Source organism: Hyperolius riggenbachi, chromosome 6 (assembly GCF_040937935.1).
Source record: "Hyperolius riggenbachi isolate aHypRig1 chromosome 6, aHypRig1.pri, whole genome shotgun sequence".
NCBI classification, from domain to species: domain Eukaryota; kingdom Metazoa; phylum Chordata; class Amphibia; order Anura; family Hyperoliidae; genus Hyperolius; species Hyperolius riggenbachi.
The window spans coordinates 282,319,485-282,332,091 of NC_090651.1; the positions used below are offsets into that span (position 1 = coordinate 282,319,485).

General features: G+C 46.7%; 1 protein-coding gene across 1 annotated transcript in view; it reads left to right on the forward strand.

The window, feature by feature from the left end:
* Positions 1 to 920: 920 nt before the first annotated feature.
* LOC137522769 (uncharacterized) overlaps positions 921 to 12,607 on the forward strand; it is a 73,999-nt gene continuing 62,312 nt past the window's right edge. The window contains exons 1-2 of the mRNA XM_068242830.1: positions 921 to 1,017; positions 11,641 to 11,892. Of these exons, the coding sequence (XP_068098931.1) occupies positions 11,668 to 11,892 (225 nt within the window). The 5' untranslated portion in view covers positions 921 to 1,017; positions 11,641 to 11,667. The remainder of the gene's footprint in view (positions 1,018 to 11,640; positions 11,893 to 12,607) is intronic.

Genomic DNA, 12,607 nt, shown 5'->3' on the forward strand with positions numbered 1-12,607 from the left:
ACAGCACGATTGCGCTTGCGATCGTCGCGCTTGCGAGTGGAAAAGAGCCCTCTGGCAGAAGAAACTTGCCATATATTTTCTAGTACTGCTTTCTAAGCTGTGGGTGATTAAATGTTTGCTTGTCTATCTAGATTTCTGCTTGAGAAGCAAGCCAGTGAACTTGTCCACTTGGAACGGATATTGCTGACTGAAGAGATGAACAGGATCTGGACATTTTATGAATCTTACAAAGTAAAGACAAATCCATGGGTTGTCACACCTCAAAATAAAGATAAGCAGGTTGTCACACAGCAATAAATGAGAAACTTTTTTTCACTGCATGAAATATCTTTATAGCCAAAGGAACAATGCTGTGTATTTCCCTTGTTCCTCCTGCTGACATGTGATATATGCATGTGTTCTTCTATAGCTGATGTGCCATACATGCATATATATGCATGAGTCCATATTAAACACTTTGCCTCCCTACGACCATCAATATTATTTATGTGTGGCAAGTGCTATTATGCCCCTTATAACTACATTTTACCCACATATTGACTGCAGCGCAGTTCACATTGATACCGAGCGCATTGCTCGCTGAGTGTTGCGTGGCATTACTATGGCAACGCATACGGAAGCATTGTACCTATGTGCAGATCTTCTACGCAGCGCACGAGCACGCCCCTTCCACAGCCAGCCAATATGAACGCAATATCGCATCACCCTGACAACCAGTCTGCCGGCGGACATGACGACACCACTAGGCCGGGCCTGTCACTATGACAACGCCCGACACAATAATATTGCATAGAGGAGGCAGCGGGCGGAAGTGACGTACTGCCCGCTCATAGCCACAAAAAATAGACTGAACGGGGCACCATTGGAGCGATCGTTGTAGTGATGTGCGGCTGCACATCATTGGGCATTTCCACCTTCAATGCATATGTAATTGGGAGGACAAACGGAGATTGACCAGTGGGTAGATGGGGGTTTGCTCTCCACCCACTGGGCGCGGCTCATTTCCTGTTCCACCAGGTATTTAAACAGGTGCCCGACCAGGCACATTCAGCTTTGACTTAAGCTGTGTGGGATGATGCTGGGGGGTTTTATGTAGATATTTTGTGTATAGCATTGTATGTATTATACAGCACCTTCTGAGGAAGCCCTTTTAGGGAGAAATATGTTCATATTAGGGTTTTAACTTTTTGTACAGCACTATGCACCTTTGTTGACACATCTCTCCACCATCCATTCCTGAGCGTTGGGATATAGCAGTGTGAGGTAGCACTCTGGGCTCTACCCTGACCGTCAGCTTCTGACATACATTTGGTCAGAGGTTGCTTTTCTTTATCCCTTGAACCTCTCCCGATACCCTGGTGTGCTGTTTTCTGCCACCTGTGGGATAACTACACCCCACTTCCACACTGAAGTGGGGGGGATCAGCAAAGACCACCACAGTGACATACATTGGGCAGTGTTCCCCTTACCTGGGTAGCTCACCATATACACCCCGCACTACATATGGGGGTTGTCCAGTAATTATCTGGTAACTTATAATTGGGGTGTATCTCACCTCCTATTTATACCAATAGGGTTTGTCTTTTTTAGACTTTTTGTTTGTATATATTTCCCTGGTATCCTTGTATTCGGCCAGTGTTTAATAGCCAAAGTCCAGGCAGAAATTAAATTCAAAACATCATGCACATTTGTTGTCAACATTGATACAGGTCTTTCTTTGCTTACAAAGTTTTAAATTATAATGTCAACAAGATGTTCTAAAAGCCTGGGTTGCTATCCAGTTCAAACCTCTGGATTTCTAACACCAATAATTAACAGTTGCTGAATTCACTACAATGTTGGGCTGGTGCATACCAGAGCGATTTTGGAACGTTTTTAAAACCGTTTAAAAAAAAAAAATTTTAGATTTCTGAGGCGTTTCTGCCTCAATGTTAAAGTATAGGAAAGTGTAAAACTGCTCTGAAAAACGCTAGATCAGAGCGGTTTTCCAGGTGTTTTTGTCACAGTAGCTGTTCAGTAACAGCTTTACTGTAACAATATATGAAATCTGCTACACAAAAATGCTCCAAAAAATGCTAGGCATGTTTAGAAAACCTCTCTCCACATGCCTAGAATCGCTCTGAAATCTGCTTCAAAAACCTCTAGTGTTTTGCAGATCTGCTAGAGGTTTTTGGTGTGCACTGGCCCGTTGTTAGATTTGATTATGTTACAATGCAAATCATGATGGGAGCTAATCATCCATGGAGCAGTAGGTGGTTACTTATAAGCCATAGATCAGCAACCCCAGCCTAATTCCCAACCACCTGACACAGATGCAGATCATCAATGACATGTCCAAGATGGCATAATTTGAGTTTAGTAGGGGAACAATGATCATATGACCAGATCAGTAATCAATCCAAAACTATAGAACTGCTTTATTACAAATTGACTGTGTTGAAATATATTAGGGACATGTCAAAGTTCATTCAGACTTTTTTTTTATTACTTACCTGGACATACACAGGGATCTTTTATGTTAGTTACCCCACCAGGGTTGCTCGAATGTACCAAAATTCGATTTGGGTACATTCGAATTCGGCCCCGCGGAAAATTCGGATTCGGATTCAGATGCAATAGCCGAATTCGGTTCGGATTTGAAATTCGGTTCGGGTTGCATAAAAAAATTCGGGAAAAAATCGTGTTCGCAAATTCGGATGGGTTTTTTTTTAAAGGGAAATCACATGTAAATAGGTCTAATATAAAAAAAAAAAAAAAAGAAAAATGTGATGGCAAACTTTTTTTTTCAGCATTTCTTGTTTAGTCATCGTCACCGTCTTCTTTTTTTCTCTCCATCTTTTTCTTCACCATCTTCTTTTTCTGTTTTACCCTCTTTTTGTTTCTCGTCATCAATCATTCATTACTATCATCTTCATCATCTTCTTCTTCACTGGCATCTGGTTCTTTAAGTTCTTCTTCTTCTTCACCTGCTTCATCTTCAATTGTTTTTTCATCTTCTTCTTCACCTGGTTCTTCTTCGTCTTCTTATTCTCCTTCTGCATAAAAAAATTCGGGAAAAAAATCGTGTTCGCAAATTCGGATGGTTTTTTTTTTAAAGGGAAATCACATGTAAATAGGTCTAATATAAAAAGAAAAAAAAAAGAAAAATGTGATGGCAAACTTTTTTTTTCAGCATTTCTTGTTTACTCATCGTCACCGTCTTCTTTTTTTCTCTCCATCTTTTTCTTCACCTTCTTCTTTTTCTGTTTTACCCTCTTTTTGTTTCTCGTCATCAATCATTCATTACTATCATCTTCATCATCTTCTTCTTCACTGGCATCTAGTTCTTTAAGTTCTTCTTCTCCTTCACCTGCTTCATCTTCAATTGTTTTTTCATCTTCTTCTTCACCTGGTTCTTCTTCGTCTTCTTATTCTACTTCTTCATCATCATCATCTGGTTCTTCTTCACCTTGTTCTTCTCTTCTTTTTCTTCACCTGGTTCTTCTCTTCTTCTTCTTCACCTGGTTCTTCTCTTCTTCATCTTCACCCGGTTCTTCTCTTCTTCTTCTTCTTCACCTGGTTCTTCTCCTCTTCTTCTTGTTCACCTGGTTCTTCTTCATCTTCTTATTCTTCGTCAACATCATCTGGTTCTTCTTCACCTGGTTCTTTTCTTCTTCACCTGGTTCTTTTTCTTCTTCTTCACCTGTTTCTTCTTCTTCATCACCTGGTTCTTCTTCTTCTTCACCTGGTTCTTCTTTTTCTTCTTCTTCACCTGGTTCTACTTCTTCTTCATCATCTGGTTCTTCTTCTTCACCTGTTCTTCTTCCTCTTCTACTACTTCTTCACCTGATTCTTCTTCTTCTTCTTCACATGGTTATTCTTCTTCTTCTTCTTCACCGTCCACCACCAACATTCTTAGTTTTTTCCCCTTGCAGAACTGCACTGTTGTAAAATGTTATCTTCAACACCAGCATAGCTATTGTAGTGGTGTAATAGCTAGTTGTGCATGGCAGCAGTGCATAATTCTGTGGACCCTGGCGGTGGGAACACAGACAGGCAGGAGGATAAACTCAGCAGGAGGAGGAGGAGTGGCGAATGGCAGGAGGCCATGTATGGACCCTGATGGTGGGAACACAGACAGGCAGGAGGATAACTATAGCAGCAGCAGCAGCAGGAGGAGGAGTAGTGACGTATGGCAGCAGGCAATGTCACAGGCCAATGGTACCTAGCCTTGGTACCATGGCTGAAAATAAACACCAAAGAGCAGGAGGAGGTTCCGGACAGCAGTCGTGCAGCCCACATTGTGCCCAATCCACAACTGGGACAGCACAGTTTTCAACCCAGACACCTCAGAAATTTTTTTTATATACAACAGTATAGCTATTGTAGTGGCGTAATAGCTAGTGGCGCATGGCAGCAGCGCATAATTCTGTGGACCCTGGCGCTGGGAACACAGACAGGCAGGAGGATAAACTCAGCAGGAGGAGGAGTAGTGGCGAATGGCAGCAGGCAATGTATTCTGTGGACCCTGGCGGTGCGAGCACAGACAGCAGGATAACTACAGCAGCAGGAAGAGGAGTGACGTGTGGCAGCAGCAGGCATGCATTGTGTGGTAAACAGCAGGATGAAAATCAGCGCTTCGTAATATGTTGGCACTTTATAAATACAATAAATAAATACACAAATAAATAAATTCATAAATAAATCAGTAAATTCATAAATATATAAATACATCAGCAACAGCAGCAGGAAGAGGAGTGACGTGTGGCAGCAGCAGGCATGTCACGGGCCATGGTAGCTAGCGTTACTACCACAGCAAGTGAAGAAACACCAGGCCAAATTATCAGGACCCTGGGAATGAAGGTTTATGTTGTCAAAGAATTCCCAGGCACCTCATGTCCTCCTCTCGCCGACAGTCGGTGCCAGGAACGTGCCTTCAATCCAGGCCTGGTTGATCTTCAAAAATGTCAGTCTGTCCACTCCCTCTGTGGAAAGACCAGAGCGCTTCTCGGTGACCATGCCACCTGCCGCACTGAAGCACCTCTCGGACAGCACGCTGGAAGGGGGGCAAGACAGGACTTCCAGGGCGTACTGCGCCAGCTCACTCCAGATGTGCAACTGCTCAACCCAGTACTCCAATGGGGTCCACGCTGCCGGTGTCAAGCCCACTGAAGGACCCCATGTACTCAGCCACCATCTGGGTCATGCGCTGGCTGTGGCTTTCAGAGGAGGTGGCTGCTGCACGCACCTCCTCTCTCGGCTGCTCTACCGTCATGTAGAGCGCCTGCGTCAATGACAGCAGGTCTCCTGGGCGCCTGACACTGCTGCTGCTGGCCGCAGGCACCGGCTGCTGTGCTGGCTGGACAGGGACAGAGGGGGTGGAAGCCTGGGGACAGGCTTCCTCCAGTCGCCGAACAAGGAGCTGCTGCAACTCGTTTGTGCGCTGCTCACGTCCTGTAGCAGGCAGAAACTGAGCCCACTTCCCCCTCAGCTGTGGATCCAGGATCATGCTGATGCAGGCGTCCTCCCTCGCTTGCATCTGCTTTACCCTGGGGTCTGTGCGCAGGCAACGCAGCATGTGCGCTGCCATGGGGAACAGGGTGGTCCGTGACACAGAGACATCAGGGTCAGCGTCCTCCTCTGGCTCCTGAGCCTCTTCCTCCTCTCTCCACCCTTGCACCACTGCTGCTGCGCTCCGCTGTTCCCCCTCAGCAGCGACGTCCAGCACCTCCAACTCCTCCTCATCCTCCTCCAGGGATTCAAATTCCTGCACTGCAGTGGACTGCGCAGGCAGCTGCTGTTCCAGCTGGTTCCGGGCCTCCTCCCCCAAATTCACCAAATCGCCAAGTGCCTTGTCCAGCAGACAAACAAAGGGCACCCACTGGCAGAGGGATGCCCGCTCCTGGCTCACCAGTTTGGTTCCCTGCAGGAAGGGAGCCAACACCAAGCAGACCTGCTGCATCTCCCCCCAATGTGTGTTGGTGAGGAGCTGGAGTTTGGTGGTGCCTTCGAGAGTGCCATCCACGATGTACTGGTTGACAGCCCTCCTCTGCTCAACCAGCCACTCCAACATCGCCAGGGTGGAATTCCAGCGAGTCGGCACATCGATGACAAGGCGGTGTGGTGGCAGGCCCTCGCACTGCTGGATCTCTGCCAGCTTTGATGCAGCAGCAGCTGAGCGGCGGAAAGTGCGCACAATTTTCCGCCCGCTTCCAACAGCTCCTCCATTCCCTGGTAGGTGCGCAGGAACTTCTGCACCACCAGGATTAGGACGTGGGCCAAGCAGGGGATGTGGGATAAGTGTCCCCTGCTAATGGCAGCCAGCAGGTTGACGGCATTGTCGGACACCACCAATCCGACTCGGAGGCCTCTGGGGGTCAGCCACATCTTCTCCTGCTCCCTCAGGTAGCGGAGCACGTTGGCTGCTGTCAGACTGTTCTTCCCCAGGCTCACCATCTCCAGCAGTGCTTGGTAGTGGCGGGCCTTCACGCTGCTGTTGCATTGTCGCTTGGCGGCGGGAGCTGCTGCTTCTCCCCTGACCCCGCATGGTGGCACCACATAGTGGGTGACTGGTGTCGCTGATGCGCCCAAAGGTGGACCTGCTGCTTCCTCACTCTGGCTTTCCACCAGGCTGACCCAGTGTGCTGTGTCCTGTCCCAAAACGGCTGCTCCATGAATCCATGGTTATTTGGCCATGGCAAACTGGTGCAGTGCTGGGATCGCCGTGCGAGAGAAGTAGTGGCGGCTGGGGACTTGCCACTTCGGGATCCCAAAATGCAGCAGCGCTCTCATGTCACTCCCCTCCTGCACGAAGGAATATGGCAGGAGCTGGGAGCACATGGCCCGGGCAAGCAACCCGTTCAGCCCCCGGATCTGCCTGTGAGCGGGAGGCAACACCTTGGTCACATGGGAAAGGACTCGCTGAGCAGGGTCTGGTGGCGTTTGCCTACGCGGGAGGATGAGGAGGCCACTGTGGAGGGAGCTGATGAGGCCACTGTGGAGGGAGCTGATGAGGCAACTGAGGACTGGCTGCCCAGGGGGGGGGGAGGAGTGAATTGCTGCTGCTGTACTCCTGCTGCTGCTGCTGGGTGGGATGCTGCTGCTGCTGAAATCTGTGCAGTGGCTCTCTGGCTCTGACCACCACTGCCTGCGCCACTTTACATCAGCTTCTCATACTCACAAAAATCCTCAAAATGCCTGGTCTCTAAGTGGGTCGACAGGCACGAGGTACTCAGCTTGAGGAGATCGCGACCTCTGCTGAGACTGACCTTGCAACTGTTGCAAATTGCACGGGTCGGGTCCTCTGTGCACTTAGTGAAGAACCGCCAGACAGGGGACTTCAATCTGCCCTTTGAGCTTGAGGGCTAGGGTTTTTTGGTGCCCTTTGAGGCTTGTGCCTTTTTTGGTTTGGTTGGAGGTTTGCTGCGGGTGTGGTGGTAGCGGCTGAAGCAGCAGGCTGTGGCTCCTGCCTTCCATGCCCTTTGCTTGCCGCCTTGCTGCTGCCATGCCTCTGCGCCAGAGACACCTCCTCCTCCGATGACAAGCTGCCTTCAAGCAAGTGTGCTGGTGGTACTGGTGAAGGCACATAGGGAGGATCCAGCACGTCATCATCATCCCCAAACATGTCCTCTGAGCCCGCCTCAACCACATCCAGTAGCCCAAAATCCCCTGCATCATGCCCCTCCTCATCAGCGCCAACAACAAACTGCTCCACCTCCAACTCCTCCTCCTCCTCCTTGCATGATGATGTCCCCATTATCTCCTGCTCAAACTTCTCCACAACACAACGGCTGCAGTCACTGGGGTAAAGACCCAGCTCAGTGAGGGCAGGCTGGTCAATGGGGTCACAGTGACCTCAAGCGGTGGTGGAGGCCTGCTGCGGACCGGAGTGCTGGTGGTGGTGGTACTGGTCTCGCTGGTGCTGGAGGCCTGGCTGGAAACGGTGGCTTCCTGCTCCACCATCATTTCCACCACAGCCTGCGCCTGACTCTCCATAATGGGCCGGGGGTGATGACCCGTCTCAAAGATGGGCGCAACGCGCTGCTGTTGTGCCTCTGCTCTCTCCTCCACAACTCTGCGGTCAGTGGCTGGCGGCGGACCAGTCACAGACCTGCTGCTGCTGCTGGCAGTGGCTGCTGCAATGGCGCTGCCTCTCCTGGTGGTGCCTCGTCCTCTACCTCTGCCAGTCATTTGGCACTTATATACGAATAAACAAATGTGTAGAAAACGGCGGGAAAGGGTGTAAACTTTAATAAAGTCTGGGTTGGTGGTGATGGTGACTGACTGGTGGTAAGTGTCAACAAAAAATGAAATTTTTTTTTAAGTAGTAGTAGTAGTAGTAGTAGCACAGCAGCAGTACAATTTAACTAAACTACTATAGTACACAACTAACTAGATTCCCTAACCTACCTAAGCTAGTAGTAGGCTAAGGCTGCCCTAGGCTAGCAGGCCTACCCTGCACACAGATTAACACTAGCCTAGCACAGTATACAGTACACACTAGCTGACTACAAACAATCAAATTACTATCAATCTATATAACAGTGCAATGAATGTGTTTAGGAGGTGTTTAGGAAGCAAAACGCTAGGTTTAGCACAGAATACACTTGATCAGACATGCAGCACAGCACTGGAGATGCTCTCAGTACCAGCTCAGTCACACAAGTGCGTAGCTCCGCAAAATGGCCGCCGCCTTATATAGAGGAGGGGAGAGCCAGGCTCCCCTCCTCTGATTGGTTGCTAGCATTGCCAGGGACTCAGCTGAAGGAATTCTGATTGGCCCACGTCACTTCCGAATCCCGAAGCCGAACCCAACGCGTCATCCGGCCGAATTCAAATGCGCACATTCGGCCTCCTTCACTTCAGGTCCAGCGCATTCGGCTTCGGCTTCGACTTCGGGAACGCTGAAATTTGCCCGAATAATTTGGGTAAATTTGCATTCGGGAGTCCTGGTGAGCAAGCCTGGCAACCACCCAAAGTCATGCATCCTCTTCAAATGACAACTGAAGTGAGGGGAATACGGAAGCTGCCATATTTACTACCTTTTAAACAATGTTCTTTGCCTGGCTGTCCTGCTGATCCTCTGCCTCTAATACAGTACTTTTTAGCCATAGAAGCTGAACAATCATGCAGATCCGATGTTTCTGACAAATATCTGACAAGATTAGCTGCATGATTGTTTCAGGTGTGTAATTCAGACACTACTGAAGCATGACAGATATGACAGATCAGCAACACTGCCAGGAAACTGATACTGTTTAAAAGGAAATACATATGGGGTCGTATTACTATTTAGTATTTATAAAGCGCCAACATCTTCCGCAGCACTGTACAGAGTATATTGTCTTGTCACTTAACTGTCCCTCAGAGGGGCTCACAATCTAATCCCTACCTTAGTCGTCATATGTCTATGTATGTATCGTAGTCTAGGGCCAATTTCAGGAGGAATCCAATTAACTTATCTGTATGTTTTTGGGATGTGGGAAGAAACCCATGCAGACACAGGGAGAACATACAAACTCCTTGCAAATGTTGCCCTGGTTGGGGTTCAAACCAGGAATCCAGCATTGCAAGGCGAGCGCACTAACCACTACGCCACCGTGCTGCCCGGTCATATGCAATTCACTTTTTCTCCTAAGTTTTCTCCTGGGGGATAATTTTCATCTTCTCTTTAAAATAAATTTGCAGCATTTTACAATTTAAAAAGTATCCAAAAGTTGGTGAAAAAGTACTATCAAATTTATTTTGAGTATTTTCTTGCTGGCTTGTGACTTAAAAAGCATTTTATGACAAGTTGTGAAAATATCACCTAGGTGAAAACTCGGGAGGAAAAGTGAATTTCATATGGGCCCTAGAGTGTCTTTTAACCACTTTAGGACCATCGGCTTCTTCTTATAATCCCAGGTAAATATGCTAGAAATGTAAGACTAGTGTGGGTAGATACTGAGCTGCACATGGATGGTGAAATTATTTTTTAGAGAAACTGCACTTGGAAATCTGTGTGCTTGTCACAAACACATTAATGTGTTGGGATTAACAATATGTTTAATGAGGGTTCCAGTAAGTAACACAAGTGGGCTGTATCCTGTTCCAGTATGTTATGGTAATGGAATCAACCAATTGGAGCCATCTCTGCCAAATCTAGCTTGCGTACAGTCTCCCAACTGAGCACTTTGGCCTCCTTTTTACCCCTCACACTGGATGCTACACCAATGTCTGCAGCGCCGCCACCCCTCACCCTCCATCCCAGCAGAATGTGTTTGAGTCTATAGCCTTGCAACACATCTGCATAGCATTCAGCCACGGAGCATTGTTAGAGATAATACAAATCTAGCACCTGTACAGATATCTGGTAACATCACTAGGGGGTTGATTAATTAAGCTGTGCTGCTAAAGCATAACATGAACAGCGCAAGTTCTGTTCACACAACATGCGGTAGTGCAGCGTAGCATGTGCTGGTAACCTACACGCAGTCCATTCACTTAACGGCCACTTCAGCCATTCTGCCCTAAGCCCCGTCGGGTCCAGTGGCTTCATAGGACGTGATCCCCGCACATTGATTGGCCCAATAGGCTGCCTGTCACCTGGACCCAACAGGGCTCAGGGCAGGATGAGTTGATCAGCCGTTATGTGAATTATGCGCGCATAAGTTACAAGTGCAAGCTATGCAGGTGTGAAGCTCCACTCGGCCGGGGCTCCGCATTCTGGCTATCCCAGCCTGCATGGGGACAAGGGGTTAAAGAGGCTTGGGAGGGGGGAACCCCACATCATTTTTTTTTAACTTCCCACAACTCTGAACATTTAAAAAAAGAAAGTTTCAAAAAACACGTAAAGTTGCCAGGGATCTTTATACAGCCATATTATGTATGCGATCCCTGGCCAAAGCTTTGTGACTCCGGAGGGGTTTCCAGGGGGTCCGTACGCTCTGCGTATGAACCCCCTGGAAACCCCGTCATGAAATTCATTGCTGTTTCTTTTGATATATGTAAAGTTACACTTCAGTTAGGTTTGCTTCATTAACTGTCATTTACCGCATTTAAATGTATACTTTTTTCCTATGAAACTTTAAAATTGATTTTCTCAAAAACTATAAGGTCTTTTTCCTCTTGTACCCACTGTCCCCCTCCACGTACCCTGCAAATCTGGTGTGTCTGGCTTGTAAGGGGGCTTTGCTATTAACCGTTAAAGTCAGCGAATGTTCGCCTGTCATATAAGTCAATGGACCACGCTGCGAACAGCCAGTTTGTAAACTTTTCAGAAATTCGTGTTCGAAATTAACAAACCCAATATGTGATGTTCGCTACCTCTCTAGTGTAGTGTTCGCACAACTCATACTGCTCACATTAAGCATCAACCCCTATGAGTTCCATCATGACAGATCATTGAACAACACAATTGCTTGTTTCATACTAAACATAAGACAAAGGTTGCTGCTCAGCTGTACAGAACTTAGTCCAAAAAATGATCACCCTAGTAATAACTTACTGATTATTTACGGCGATAGAAGCTGAGCGCCTGTGTGTGACTTCAGGGTGACTCTGGCAATAGATTAATTGATGAATAGAGTCATTAAACACCCCTCTTTTACATTTCAGAACTTGTGTGCTTATTGTTATAAATGTCTCATAAAGTGGTTACTGGTATTTTTCTCTTGACTGCAGCCCTTGAAAACAGACCCAGAAATAAATATGAATTTAGAATGGGATACGCTTGTCGAAGAACTGACTAAAGTTCACAGCTTCGCCCTCAAAGCTCTACATGAGAAACATCAAGAGGAAGTGAAAAGCTGGGGACTGAATCCAGACACAATCGTACCTGGGAATTACTTCAAAAGAGATGTGAAAGCTGCCATATTGCACCTGGCTATGGAAATATTAACAGCTTATCAACAGCAGCCTTGTGACAACTCCCAGGTATTCAGATCATTTCAAAGAGAGATCGTTTTCGATTATTCAGCAATAGGGTTGCATGTTTAGATCTACAGGCCGATGTCAGAGGCTGACAGGTGAAGGAATAGGCTATACTAGCCTCTTCACTGGTAGTCTAAATATTGGTTTGGCATGGAGTGAACATAGGCCTTGGCTAGTTTTCTTACTCAAAATTTTATTGATACTCAATATTTTCTGACATGTGAACTGTTAATACACTCTGGGCCATATGCAATTCACTTTTTCCTGAGTTTTCTCCTAGGTGATATTTTTCCAACTTGTAAATAAAATGCTTTTTAATCTCCCAGAAAGCAAACAAATACTCAAAATAATTTTGATAGTACTTTTTACCCTACTTTTTGTTAGTTTTCCCATTGAAAAGTGCTAAAAATGTATTTTAAATCGAAGATGAAAAGTTATCTCCTTGTAGAAAACTCAGGAGAAAAAGGGAAGTGCATATGGGCCTCTATGAACAATTCTAAAATATGTGATTGATAATGCCTTACTTATTGTCTTTGTTATATGTTATTCCCTTCTAAAAAATAAAAATGTTTGAAACTAAATCCTTGCAGATGCCTCGAAGCATTGGACTGTACATACTGTACGTGTGTTTCATCATCATCATGTTACATGTCACTTCAGGAACCTTTTAAAGAGAACCCGAGGTGGGATTTAATTATGTTAGTGGGACACAGAGGCT